The sequence below is a fragment of the Rhinatrema bivittatum genome, chromosome 6, assembly GCF_901001135.1.
Source record: "Rhinatrema bivittatum chromosome 6, aRhiBiv1.1, whole genome shotgun sequence".
NCBI lineage: Eukaryota > Metazoa > Chordata > Amphibia > Gymnophiona > Rhinatrematidae > Rhinatrema > Rhinatrema bivittatum.
The window spans coordinates 208,641,049-208,656,387 of NC_042620.1; the positions used below are offsets into that span (position 1 = coordinate 208,641,049).

Genomic DNA, 15,339 nt, shown 5'->3' on the forward strand with positions numbered 1-15,339 from the left:
ATTGTAGTTTTAAATTATCACCATTAACTTCATTGTACGTCCCCTAGTCTTTGCACTCTTTGAAAGAGTTAAAAATTAATGTTTACTTGTTCCTCTCCACTCATTATTTTATAAACCTCTATATCTCCCTTCAGCTGTTTCTTCACCAAGCTGAAGAGCCCTAACCTTTTTATCCTTTCATCATTCTATCCCTTTTATCATTTTGGTTGCCCTTCTTTGTACTTTTTCTAATTCTACTATATCTTTTTTGAGATGTGGTGATCAGAACTGCACACAGTACACAAGATGAGATCATACCATGGAAGGATACAGAGACATTATGATAGTCTCTATTTTATTCTCTATTGCTTTCCTAATAATTCCTAGCATTCTATTTTATTTCTTGGCTGCTGCTGCACAAGATTTCAACTTGTTATCAGTGATTACACCTAGATCCTTTTCCTGAATCATAATGTGGAACCTTGCATTGTGTAGCTATAATTTGGGTTACTCTTTCCTAACTGCATCACTTTGCACTTGTCCACATTAAATTTCATTTTCCATTTGCCTGCCCAGTCTCCTAGTTTTGCAAGGTCCTCTTGTGATTTAACAACTGAATAATTTGGTGTTATCGGCAAATGTGATCACATCACTCGTTATCCCCATTTCCAGGTCATTTATAAATATATTAAAAAGCAGTGGTCCCAGCACAGATCCCTAGGACATTCAACTTTTCACTTTTCTCCATTGGGAAAATTGTCTTGCACTCTGTTTTCTATCTTTTAACCAGTTCGCAATCCATAATAGGTCACTTCCACCAACCCAAGACTTTGTCAAATGCTTTCTGTAAATCCAGAAATATTATATCACCTGTCTCACCTTTGTCCACATGTTTATTTATGCCTTCAAAAAAATGCAGCAAATTTGTGAGGCAAGACTTCCCTTGGCTAAATCCATAGATGATTTTAATGAAAGTTTACAAATTACTAATAACAAGTCCACAATTTCATTTTTCAGTTCTTTCAGCACTCTGGAGTGTATACTATCTGGTCCAGGTGAATTGTACTCTTTAGTTTGTCAAGTTTCAGTTGTGCAGAATCATCACCTTTGAACATCATTTCTGGCATGGGTATCTCTCTTACATCTTCCTCAGTGAAGACTGAAGCAAAGAATTCATTTAGTCTTTCTGCTATGGCTTTGTCATCCCTTTTATCCCTTGATCATCTAATGGCTCAACTGACTCCATCACAGGATATTTACTTCAAATGTACCTGAAAAAGTTTTTAATATGAGTTTTTGCTTCCATAGCAAATTTCTTTTCACATTTTCTCTCTGCCTTCTTTACCAATGCTTTGATCTAACTTGCCAGTGCTTATGCTATTTCCTGTTTTCTATATTTGGATCCCTTTTCCATTTCTTGAAAGATGTTATTTTAGCTATTATAGCCTCTCTCACCTCACCTTTTAGCCATGCCAGTAGTCATTTAGCTTTGCTTCCACATTTCCTAATGTGTGGAATACATCTGATATGGGCTTCCAAGATGGTATTTTTAAAATACATTCATTCCTGATATAAATTCTTAACCTTTGCAGCTGCTCCTTTCAGTTTTTTCAAAATTATTTCCCTCATTTTATCATAGTCACCTTTTTGAAAGTTAAATGCTGTTGCCATACTTTTCTTTAGTATTCTCTCTCCAGTTATTAAATCAAATTTGATCATGTTCTGATTACCATTGCCAAGTGACTCCAACACTGTTACCTCTCGCACTAAATCCTCTGTCACACTAAAGACAAACGGCCGGATTTTAAAAGGGTTACGCGCATAAGTTATGCGCGTAATCCTTTTAAAAGCCTCCTGCGCGCGCCGAGCCTATTTTGCATGGGCTCGGCGGCGCGCGCAAGCCCCAGGGCTTTGCAAAGGGGGCGTGTCGGGAGCGTGTCGGGTGGGCGGCGCAAATTTCGGGGCAGGAGGCGTGTCTGGGGCGTGGCCTCGGTGGGAACAGGCAGCGCGCGCCGGGCTCGGCACACGTAGGTTGCACAAATGTGCACCCCCTTGCGCGCGCCGACCCTGGATTTTATAAGATACGCGCGTATCTTATAAAATCCAGCGTACTTTTGTTCGCGCGCGTGCTGTTTTTGAAAATGTACTCCTAAGTCTAAAATAGTTTCCTCTCTTGTTGGTTCTTGTACCAACTTCTCCATGAAGCAGTCATTTATTTCATCTAGGAAATTTGCCTCTCTAGCACGTCCTGATATGACATTCACCCAGTCAATTCTGGGGTAGTTAAAATCATCCATTATAACTGTGCTGATAATTTTATTACTTTCCCTAATTTCTTTTAGCATATCTGTTATGGTTCTGGCTGCTGTGCAGTCTGCTCTCCACCAGGAGAGCCCAGCAAGATCCTCTTTGAGCTATATTTTCTGGTAATCCCTATTTTGAGGCCTTAGCTAGTCTTTCAGCCTCTTCTCCATCAGGGGACCTCCACAAGCTCACTTCACCATCTGGCCAAACTCCTCTTGCCTATCTGTACCACACCCAGTCTCCAGCACTACTCAACCCAGTCTATCCTTTGCCTCAGTACTTCAGCATTGAGTTTTTTATGCCTTTGTCTTTGCCTTGAGGCCATCTTGCCTTTAGCCTCTGTCATGCCTTGTGGCCATCTGGCCTTCATCCTCTGTCTTGCCTTGTGGCCATCTGGCCTTCATCCTCTGTCTTGCCTTGTGGCCATCCGCAGCCTCTGTCTTGCCTTGTGGCCTGGCCCTTTCCATGCTTGTGGCCTGCCTAGGCCATCCCTGACCTCTGGTCTGCCCAGACCTTGCCTAGCCTTGAAGCTTCTCTTGGCCTCTTCCTATTATTAGGCCTCTACTTTCTTGCTCCCTCAGGGGTCCAGCGGGGGTCCGGGAGCGATTTCGTTGTCGGCTGCCAGTAATCAAAATGGCGCTGATAGCCTTTGCCCATACTATGTCACAGAGGCTTTCGGCGCCATTGGTCAGCTCCTGTCACATGATAGGAGCACAAAATGGCGCCGATGGCCATGTGACAGGGGCTGACCAATGGCGCCGGTAGCCCCTGTGACATGGTAGTTCAGAGGCTATTCGGCACCATTTTGAGCAAGGCTGGCAATGGCGCACATGGGCACGGAGGAACAAATGGCACCCGGGAACCCGCTGGACCACCAGGGATGTTTGTAAGTCTTGGGGAGGGATCGGGATGGTGGGGGGAGTTTGTATGTATGTACAAAAATGATTTTAAATGCTCGGGGTGGGTTTTTTTTTAGCTTCATTTCCCGCTTCGTTTTTTGGCCCGGTTTCGGGTTTCCTCGTTTCGTTTTTCAAAAAACTAAACGAGAAAACCCGAATTTTACCACGAAGTATCCGAGTCAAAAAACGACCCGGTAGAAAAAAATGAAGCACATCTCTAATCAACACTACATCTAAAGCAAGTAATTGACACTCCAATTCATAAAGCTGGTCACACCATTGACCTCATATTCATCAACACTGAAATTTGGCAAACAAATACAATCCACACCACAGATATACCTTGGTCTGATCACCACCTAATACAAGCCAACCTATCTATACATTTCAGCCTCAAATCACCTCAAAACACACCAAACAAAATATCTTACCTTCCTCCATTCAACACTGAACTTCTACAGAAAACTCTTCAAACTGAACTAATCAACATAAATCTATCAAACTCTGAAGATGCAACAATTTCATGGCTAAACATCACAAAAAAAGTAGCAAACAGCATCAACCCCATTATTACAAAGACAAAAAAACAATCAAAACACATCAACCAGTGGTATAATGATAACATCAGAGCAGCCAAACTTAAACTCTGGAAAAAAGAAAGAATGGAGAAGGAACAAAAATGCAACCACACTAAATATATATCGGACCCACCTAGCACAATATAAAACCATCATCAACAATACAAAAAAAGATTTATTCTCCAATAAAATATCCAAATTTCATCACAACCCCAGAATGTTATTCTCAATAGTTCAAAACCTTACCAAAACCACCCAAGAATCTATATGCACAAAACATGGAAGTGATGACTTTGCTGAATTCTTCAACAATAAAATATCACAACTAATACAAAGCAACCTAATCAACATCAACCAAAACTACAAACTGAACACTAAGATAACCTCAACATGGTCAAACTTTGACACCGACTCCACTCTCGAAATTCAATCTATTATTAAAAAAAAAAATGAACCCTGCCCACCACCCACTAGACAACATCCCTATAACAACCCTCAAAACTATCGAACCCACCATATCTAAAACCATCACCAAGATCGTCAATTTATCCCTGACTGAAGGTAACTACCCCAAATGCCTCAAATCTGCAGTAATAAAACCAATACTAAAAAAGAACAACTTGGATCCTGGAATCTTGCAAACTACCGCCCTATTTCAAACCTGTCTTTTATAGCCAAGATCATCGAAAAAGTCGTACACTCCCAACTTGACGATTATCTTGAAACAAACAACATCCTATCACCAACACAATATGGATTCAGAAAGAACCTAAGCACAGAAACTCTTCTACTCTCCTTAAATGAGCAGGTATTTATTGCCTTTGTCGAATCCTCTAATACTTAGAGGATTCGACAAAGGCAATAAATACCTGCTCATTCTCCTTGATCTCTCAGCTGCTTTCGACACAGTAAACCACAATTTACTATTAGAACGACTGACTGAAATTGGTTTAACTGACACCACCTTACAATGTTTCTCATCCTATCTATCTGACAGAACCTACCAAGTATCAATTAACAACAACCCATCAAAAAAGGTTAACCTCAATACTGGAGTTCCCCAGGGATCAGCATTATCGGCCACTCTATTTAACATATACCTTCTTCCCATTGGCCAACTACTGAAAGATAATGGAATCACCCATTTCCTCTACACTAACGACATTCAACTTCTAATTCCCATCCAAAATTCAATTGAAGACACATGCAAAGAAACATCCATCCTACTTGTCTCAATTAAACATCTCCTAACTTCACTCAAACTCATAATCAACATCGACAAAACTGAAATAATACTCATGGACAAAAAACCTAATCCAACTACACCACCACTAACTCTACTTGACAATCAATTGAACTCTATACTCCCTGTCACCCACACAAGAAACCTTGGAATTATTATTGACAATGAACTTTCATTCAAGAACCACATATCAAGCAAAATTAAAGAGGGTTATCACAAACTACTAACTCTAAGACGTTTAAAACCATTTCTTAACCCTTATGACTTCAGAACTGTATTACAGCTACTCATATTCTCTACCATTGACTACTGCAACTCCCTACTGATTGGAATACCATCCTCCAACCTCAACAGATTTTACAGAATTCAGCAGCCAGAATTCTGACTGGAACAAAGAGAAATGATCACATAATGCCCATTTTGATTTCACTACACTGGCTTCCAATTAAAGCACAAATTGAACACAAATCCATGACCATCATACATAAAATACTAAACAATGAACAATAATGACTAACTCGCTTAAACATAACCCCCCAAAATCCGCAAAGAAACCTACGCACAAACAATTCAGGACACTTAAATGTCCCCCCCATCAAAGATGCTCACCTGACAACAACCAGAGAAAGAGCTTTTTCCATTGCCTGCCCTAAAATTTGGAACTCCCTCCCAAAAGATCTGAGAACCCAACCTAACCTCAAAACTTTCAAAAAAGACCTAAAAACATGTCTGTTTCACAAAGTCTACATTGACATTCAAACCTCTCATCATCCTAACACCCAAAGGAACTTCCAACCAAATCCCCAAAATAACTTATCTCCAACCAGCTCCAATCAAACCCCTTCACTCTTGAAATGATTCTCTTCTGGACTATAAATGATACATTTTTGGTTTAATATGCATCCTGTTATACCTTTTTGCACAATTGTTAAGAACATTACAATTTGAATCTTGTAAACCGTTATGATGGCTTCACCGAATGACAGTATGTAAAACTCAACAAATTAATTAATTAATTAATTTCGGCTGGCACTGGGAAAGTGTACAGAAAAGCAGAAAAAACTGCTTTTCTGTACACCCTCCGACTTAATATCATAGCGATATTAAGTTGGAGGCCCCAAAAATAAAAAAAAATTTAAAATTTAAAAAATTAAAATCTGCCCGCGGCCCGTGGGTTGGAAGACGGATGCTTAATTTTGCCGGCGTCCGTTTTCCAAACCCGTGGCTGTCAGCGGGCTCGAGAACCGACGTCAGTAAAATTGAGCATCAGCTGTCAAACCCACTGACAACCGCTGCCTTCTGTCAAAAAGGAGGCGCTAGGGACGCGCTAGTGTCCCTAGCACCTCCTTTTACCACGGGCCCTCATTTACATAAATTTATTTACTGGATTGCCCACTCTCCGCGAAGTTTTCTGTATCGGTCCGTTAGTGTAGCTGGGTTCAAAAAAGGTTTGGATAAGTTCTTGGAGGAGAAGTCCATTGATTGCTATTAATCTAGTTGACTTAGGGAATGGCCTCTGCTATTACTGGCATGGGATCTACTTAGTTTTTGGGTTCTCGCCAGGTTCTTGTGGCCTGGTTTGGCCTCTGTTGGAAACAGGATGCTGGGCTTGATGGACCCTTGGTCTGACCCAGCATGGCAATTTCTTATATTCTTATGCGTTTTCAGGGGAGGGGGCCTCACTATCGCAGTGACACCTCCATGTAATAGTGGGAGCCCTCCCAAGGAAAAACATCACAGCTTAGTGCATTCCAGGGGTAAGATAGGAGCCTAATGTTAAAAAGTAGTGCTAAGCACATAACATTTTCCCCATCCTTTCTCCATCCCTATAGCTATTCACTTTTTAGATCCCTAAATTTAGGGAATTGAGTTAAAAATATGACCTAAATTTAGGTGCTGAACCTTAATACATTTTCAAGAGGTCATATTTGAGAGCCTGAATCCTAAAGTTATGTACCTAATTCTTTGAAAATTGTTTTGCCTTTTGTATAAATACAAACTAAACAAGAAAGTTATTTAGTGTTCAATATTCAAAGCGTATTCATTGTACATTCGTTATTCCATTCATTTCTGTGATACATGAACAATTCATGAATGGATAGTAGGCGCGTAAAATAGATGGTGTGTACATATATAGTCAGCAATAGACGTACGTGCATACCGTCCTTTTTATATGCCTACTATCCATTCATGAGATATGCGTGTACCGCCAAAATGAATGGAGCAACAAATGCACATCCCTAATGTTTTGCCAGATAAGTAGGTCTTATGCGACTAAGTAGCAGCCACTGAATATGCGCCCACATTCAGCAGTCACTGCTCAGCCGTATAAGAAGTGGACATGGTGAGCGGATCGGGGTGGAATAAGTTAGCCATACAATTTATACAGCTAACTGCCGATATTTGGACTTAGCCACATAAGTTGTATGGCTAAGCTAGACATGCCATAGAGCAGGTCAAAACTTAGACTTATATGTCTAAGCACTCAGTTATAAACATATCTTCAGTGGCATAACCATGCCACTGAATATGTATTGTATCTTAGCCGGATAAGATCTAGCCAGCTAAGGGCAGGATTCATCATTTCTCGCGGAATGATGAATCCCATGAAAAAGGGGGCAGGGGGCGAAGGGGGGCGGGCCTACAAAAGGCTGCAGCCATTCGCACTGTGGCGGTGTGATTTCGCCGGCCGCAGTGGGGCTGACTGCAGCCTTTTATCAGCGCATAGCAACACCGTAAAAGGTGTAGCTACTCGCCACGCTACTGCCGGCGATAATGTTCCTCTCATTATCACTGGCAGCGGTGCCGCGGCTGACTCCTCCCTCTCCCCGCCCTGACTCCTCCCCTGCCCCTAATTTGCATTATATCACATTCGTTAGGGCCTAACACACGCCCTAATGAACGCGATAAGGCCCTAATCTCCCCCCATGTGATAAGGCCCTAACACACACGATAATGCTTTGAAAAATAACCCCCTAAGTTACTTAACTGATTAGTTTTGAATATTGATCCCTTAGATTTTTATGTATGGATCAATGAATGAATCTTTAATAAATACCAAACTACTGAATCTTTGCTAATTTAGAGCCTAGTTTACTAACCTTTTTTTCATAGATCCAGAAAGGGAGAAAAAAACGTAGTAAATCAGGCCAAAAATACCGCAATTTACTACTGTTTGTTACATCTAGACTTCTTGCCTGCTTTCTCCCAGGATGAATGATTCCAGTGCCAGCTCCCGGTATGCAGGAAGAGTCATCTTCTGCCTGGACTACATCATTTTCACTGTCAGACTCATTCACATATTCACCGTGAGCCGGAATCTAGGTCCCAAGATCATTATGCTGCAGAGGATGGTGAGAGAGACACAATTGGAAAAAAAAAGCAGGTTGAATGAGAAAGTCTGCATTGCAGTGATATGGAAAAAAGAGTGAGATTCCATTTCAGCATATAATACATGTAAAAGGAAACCTGCTTCTTCCTTAGGTTGGAATCAGTTCATTGTGAATTTTGAAGATACAGTTTTACAGGACCTATTTAGTTGAATTTAAAAATGTGATTTAATGAGCTTTAGTGCCTCATGAACATATAATTCATTAAAGGGAATTAAGCCCTTAGGTAAATGCCACATTCTCAGGAATATATGCTTCTTGGCCCCTTTTGCCTTATTGTAAATGGGGCTAGTCACTCCGAGTATCATCTCCCTACTACATATTGAAAAAAACAAACCTCAAATCCAGACTCCCCCTCTCACCTTATCACATTAGTTCCCAGTCACCCAAGTAACCCTGTTGCTAACTTCAAAGCCTACTTCCCCCACACAAACACCCAATGCACAAAAACCAACTTTATATCTAGTTCTCAGAATATTAAAAATAGGAGGAGCAGTTGCTAAGGTTAAAAGTTTACATGAAATATGGACATTATTTTAAAATACCATCTAGGAAACCCAGATAAAATATATTCCATGCATTAAAAAAGGCCAAAAGACCACACAACTGTCAGGATAGTTTAATGGTGAGGTGAAATAGGCAACTAAAGCCAAAATGGCATCTTTCAAAAATTGGAAAGCAGACCCAATTGAGGAAAATAGAGACATTTATTTATTTAAAGATTTTTTCTATACCGTCGTTAAGTTAAATACCATCACAACGGTTTACAGAAGGGCACGATAAAGAGAAATATGGGTGGTATAGATTACAAATTACTCGTGTGCCATCATAGTACGGTAACAATTTAAAATAATAAACTAGGTGTGTAAGTTAAACCTGATTGTTAGGAACAAATTAGGCAGTTTGATTTTAACATTAATATGCTTATGTAGGTTACTAAAAACTTCTAGCTTGGTGCATCCTTGTCGCTCAACTATTTTTCTCCTTTTCTTTATCTTTATAAAATGTTTGTTTAAAAAGCCAGGTTTTCAGATTAGTTTTAAATAATTTCAGATTTGTCTGTAGTCTTATTTCGAGTGGCATGGTATTCCAGAGTACAGGACCAGCCAGTGACAGTGCTCTTTCCCTTACTTGCGTGAGATGTGCTGATTTGACAGAGGGGACAGTTAGTAGAGCTTTATTTGCAGATCTCAGGTTTCTTTGTGGTACGTGCACGCGCAGTGCCGTGTTAAGCCAGTCGGCTTTATCATCGTGGATTAGTTTATGGATTATACAAAGTGCTTTATATTGTATTCTTTGTTCAATTGGAAGCCAGTGGAGTTCAGCAAGTGTTCCTGTAATATGGTCACTCTTTTTTTTGCCTGTCAAAACTCTGGCAGCGGAATTTTGCAATATTTGCAGAGGCTGAATTGTAGATTGAGGTAGTCCTAAAAGCAGGGAGTTACAATAATCTGTGCTAGCGAATATCATTGCTTGTAGAACTGTGCGAAAATTGTTAATCGTTAATAGAGGTTTTAGTCTTCTTAGGATCATTAGTTTTGCATAACCTTCTTTTATTTTCTGTGAGATGTGTTGTTTCATGTTTAGCTCAGGGTCAATTATGCTACAGATTGTTAAATGGAGTCCCTTCTGCCTAGCTAATTGTATGAAGGTGGCTAGGACCCACGCACTTCCATTGATGCACTCTGCTGTGGGTCCCCCTGCACCTTATGAGGACTTCACCAATGTATTCTCCAAGACCAAGGCAGAGATCCTTCTGCGGCACCGCCCATATGACTGTGCTATTGACTTGCTACCTGGTACCATGCCCCCTCAAGGAAGGGTTTATCCCTTATCCATACCTGAGACCCAGGCCATGTCTGAGTACATTGCAGAGAATTTGGCCAAGGGGTTTATCTGCCCGTCCAAGTCACCTGCCAGGGGCAGGCTTCTTTTTTGTCAGCAAGAAAGATGGCTCACTGATGCCGTGTACAGATTATCGAGGCCTAAATTCGATTACCAAGCGAGACCGCTACCCGCTCCCGTTAATCCCGGAGCTCCTTGATCGGCTTCAAGGAGTGAAGATTTTCACAAAGTTGGACTTACGAGGAGCCTATAATTTGGTCAGAATCTGTCCCGGAGATGAGTGGAAAACCGCATTTAATACCCAAGACAGGCATTATGAGTACCTCGTGATGCCTTTCGGCTTATGTAATGCCCTGGCGGTGTTCCAGCACCTGATGAATGAGGTGTTGCGGGACCTTCTGAACACCTGTGTAATTGTTTACCTCGATGACGTGTTAGTCTACTCCCAGGACCTGCTGTCACATCGTCAACATGTCCGCCAAGTGCTCCAGATACTTAGGGAGCATGGTCTATATGCGAAACTGGAAAAGTGCAGTTTTAAGAAGACCTCCCTGCCGTTCCTAGGCTACATAGTCTCTGCAGCAGGCTTTCTAATGGATCCTGAGAAAGTGGCGGCTATTAAGAATTGGCCCCGGCCCAGGGGTCTTAAAGCATTGCAACGCTTCCTCGGCTTTTCTAATTTCTACCATCACTTTATCCCCAACTACTCCCGTATTGTGGCACCGTTAACTGCCCTCACCCGAAAGGGGGCTAGCGCGGTGGATTGGCCTCCTTCTGCCTGTCAAGCTTTTGAGGCCCTCAAGGAAGCCTTCTTACTAGATACCTGCCTTCATCATCCGGATCCCAGCCAGCCCTTCATGGTGGAGGTTGATGCCTCCAATGTGGCCGTGGGGGCCGTACTGAGCCAGTACTCTGATTCTGGACAGCTGTTGCCCTGTTCATATTTCTCAAAGAAATTCTCCCCGGCTGAGAGCAACTACTGTGTAGGTGACAAAGAGTTGCTAGCCGTGAAACTTGCCCTGGAAGAATGGAGACAGTGGTTGGAGGGAGCCAACCACCCGGTCACGATTTACACAGATCACAAAAACCTAGCATTCTTGAAGCAAGCTCAATGCCTGAATCCAAGACAAGCCCGATGGTCGCTGTTTTTTGATCGGTTTGACTTTACCTTACGCTACCGACCTGGCTCTAAGAATGTTCGAGCTGACGCGCTCTCATGCTCTTCTGAGGTCGAAGAGACCCCTGATACACCTCAGTATTTCTTGGACCCTGAAAAAGTCAGCCTTGCTGCAACCTTGGTGTCCTCCCACGGGAAGACCGTCATTCCGCGTTGCTCCAGGAGAGCAGTCCTAGCTTGGGCCCATGACTCCCTCACTGGAGGCCATGCTGGTTGGAAAGGGACGTTAGATTTGTTAAACCGTTTCTACTGGTGGCCAACGATGAGACAAGACGTCCAAGCTTTTGTGGGCTCATGCCCTACTTGTGCGGTTCAAAAACCGCTTCTCGGGAAGCCCAGGGGCTTGTTGCAACCATTGCCCATCCCGGTGGAGCCTTGGACACATATCTCCACTGATTTCGTCGTGGATCTTCCTGTCTCAGGAGGTAATTCGATCATCTGGGTAACCGTGGACCAATTTTCCAAGATGGCGCACTTTGTTCCCTTGCCAAAACTTCCTTCTGCCCCTGACCTAGCTGGTCTGTTTGCTCAGCACATCTTTAGACTTCACGGTCTTCCGCAGGATATCGTCTCCGATCAAGGACCACAGTTTACAGCCCGCTATTGGAAAGCCCTATGTAAGAGCTGTAATGTTCAACTTAGTCTTTCATCTGCATTCCATCTTCAGAGCAATGGGCAAACGGAACGAACCAATCGAACCCTGAAGACGTTTCTCCGTGCCTTTGTGAACGAACAACAAGATAATTGGGCCAAGCTACTGCCTTGGGCGGAGTTCTCGTATAACAATCACACGCATGATGCTATGGGAAGTTCCCCGTTCCTCATTGTTTATGGGAAGCAACTTCGTCCGCCTCTACCTTCGCCTGAACCTAGTGCACTTCCGGCAGTGCAACTCTCAGCTCGCCAGCTCCGTGCCTTGTGGAACTCTACCCAGGAAAAGATCCGTAAAACCGCCCTGTCCGCCAAGAAGTGGGTGGATAGGCATCATCAACCAGCACCTATCTTCCTCCCAGGAGACCGTGTCTGGCTTAGCACCAGAAATCTACAGATAAGTATACCCTCTCGAAGACTAGCCCTGAAATTCTGTGGGCCTTTCCGAATCGCCGAATAAGTGGGAGCGGTCTCATACCGTCTACGCCTACCCGCCTCCATGCGCATACATGATGTGTTCCACGTGTCATTGTTGAAGCCTCTTGTGTTGTCCAGATACCATTCCAGGGCTCCTGAACCCTCGGACCCTTCAGTACCGAACGAGGTTACATATCAAGTACGTGAAGTTTTCAATGTCTGGTTCCATCAACGTCGATGGAAATACTTGCTTGCATGGGAGGGTTGCGGACCAGAGGACAACTCTTGGGAGCCAGCCCGTAATATCCTCGTCAAGGACTTATTACGGCAGTTTCATTTGGACCACCACAGTAAACCTGGACCGGCTAAGAGGGGGCATAAGAGGGGAGGTACTGTTGCGGTCCTGGCTGCGAGCACCGCGGCCAGGCCCATACCTCTTGATTCCCGGACCTGCTCCCGCCTCCAGAGTCCTGGCTTGTGGCCTGTTTGGCGGCGTCCCCGCTGGGGCAGCACCACCGTGAAGGTTCCGGTGGATGCCCTGTTCCTAGGCGTGCGCACGCGCCACTTGGGCACCTTTGTAGCCCGTTTCCCGCCAGCACTGACTCCGCCCAATTCCTGACATCAGACGCTGCGGCCTTGATAAGCTGGCCGCAGCCATCCAGCCTTTGCCTTGCAATGGGTTAGCATTCTGGTTTCCTGTTGTGTTGCGCCCCGGAGTGACCTGCTTGGCTACGTCGCTCCGTTCCTGCTACAGTACCTTCTTGGTTCCTGCCTGGTTCCAGTACCCGAGTCTAGCTACAATTCCTGCCTGGTTCCAGTACCCGAGTCTTGCTACAGTTCCTGCCTGGTCCCAGTACCCGAGCCTGCTACAGTTCCTGCCTGGTTCTAGAACCCATACCCAGTTACAGTATCACTACTGTCCTAGTCTGGTTCCAGTTACCTGTCCTGATCCACAACCTGCGTAAGTCCCAGCGGCCGGGCCCCTACGGGCTCCTCCCAGGGGGGGGGGGGGGCTTCGGCTTCCAAGGGTGAAGCCACCTAAGTCCCAGCAGTTGGGCTCCTACGGGCTCCTCCCGGGGGAGCACCAGCTTCCAGGGTGAAGAGCATCTAGGTCCTGCCTGAACATCTGCCTCCCGGCCCGCTTTTCATCAGAGACATTGTCTATCTTTTCCTAGTCTCCAGCAGATCGGCCCAAGGGTCCACTAAACTGAGAATCCCCCAACAGCTGTGGACATTTTTATCTTTCCCTCTAATTTGTTCTAAAATAAAAATTGAAAAATCTTTTGCAATATATTGTTACCACTTTTATTTTCCATCTCAGTGGATGTAACCAAAGTTAGTATACAGTAAAGATATATATAAATTCTAGAATACAGTTAGTATAAGTTAGCAATAGGGATGTGCATTTGTCCAGGACGAATTAGGCAATGTCAACTAAATTGACTAATTCTTCCTGGTTCGGCCACCCCGAAAAACAAAGCGGATTTTCCTGAAATTTTGCGAAAATTCATTTTTTGGGGTTAATGTGCACTAACCCCGAAAATTGGGGCAGCCGAAAAAAATTGGCCCGAACTGCGGGAAAACAAAATTTCCCATGGTGTGTCTTAGATCATGATCAGTTTAACAGGTCAGTATGACCTAGATCCTAATTAAAATTATAGATAGCTATACAGAAAAAAACAAACAAACAGGAAAATGGAAATGAATCATATCTGTTTTCTACCAAATGCAATTAATTCTTCAACTTTGGCATAGTGATATTCTGCATATCTAAGGATTGTTTAGACTTCAGTATTTTTCCTCATTATATTTTATCTAGTACAGAGAGCAAGTTTAACAACAGCTATTATATATCTTTATTCAGAATCTGATAATGGTTAGTCTAATTAAGAAATCTTGTCTTTGACTCCACAATTTTTTTTTCAGCCATAGCAAAAGCTACATTTAACTTTAAAGAATATCATTCTGCTAAAATATGCTAAGTTGGAAAGAGAAGAATAAATATTTTTAATTTTCACTGTTTCCCATTTTGCACTATCTATACAAGTCAGAATAAATTCTAGATAAGGAATCATATCTATATAAATGACTTCAGGAAGTTTCTTTTCTTATCACTTACATTGTGAAGTATCTTTATTTTTAACATGTTAGTATTAACCTTGGGAGTCATTTTCCAAGGAGTTACCGCGGGAGATAAATTCGCAAATCGCGCTAACAGCCATTAACGCGATTTGCGAATGCAAATTTGTAATTTGGTATTCAGGGGGCGGAGTATATGTAAAGCCGGAAACAGTTATCGTGTGCTGCGAAACAGCCGCAGTGTTAGCGCGGCTAATAGCTACAACCCTTTCATTCGCGTTACATTGTGCGCGAGAGAGAGAGAGAGAGAATTTGAAAAGAAGTTGGCTGTAGAGGCAAAAACTCACAGTAAAAACTTTTTAAAATATATCCGAAGCAGAAAGCCTGTGAGGGAGTCAGTTGGACCGTTAGATGATCAAGGGGTTAAAGGGGCACTTAGAGAAGATAAGGCCATCGCGGAAAGATTAAATGATTTCTTTGCTTCGGTGTTTACTGAAGAGGATGTTGGGGAGGTACCCGTAATGGAGAAGGTTTTCATGGGTAATGATTCAGATGGACTGAATCAAATCACGGTGAACCTAGAAGATGTGGTAGGCCTGATTGACAAACTGAAGAGTAGTAAATCACCTGGACCAGATGGTATACACCCCAGAGTTCTGAAGGAACTAAAAAATGAAATTTCAGACCTATTAGTAAAAATTTGTAACTTATCATTAAAATCATCCATTGTACCTGAAGACTGGAGGATAGCAAATGTAACCCCAATATTTAAAAAGGG

The 15,339-nt window shown here is 42.9% G+C and overlaps 1 protein-coding gene across 1 annotated transcript in view; it reads left to right on the forward strand.

Annotated features, from left to right (window-relative positions):
• The window catches only part of TRPM8 (transient receptor potential cation channel subfamily M member 8), a 249,858-nt gene that overhangs the window by 208,956 nt on the left and 25,563 nt on the right, over positions 1–15,339 (forward strand). Inside the window, exon 18 of the mRNA XM_029607928.1 lies at positions 8,215–8,356. Within this exon, the coding sequence (XP_029463788.1) occupies positions 8,215–8,356 (142 nt within the window). The remainder of the gene's footprint in view (positions 1–8,214; positions 8,357–15,339) is intronic.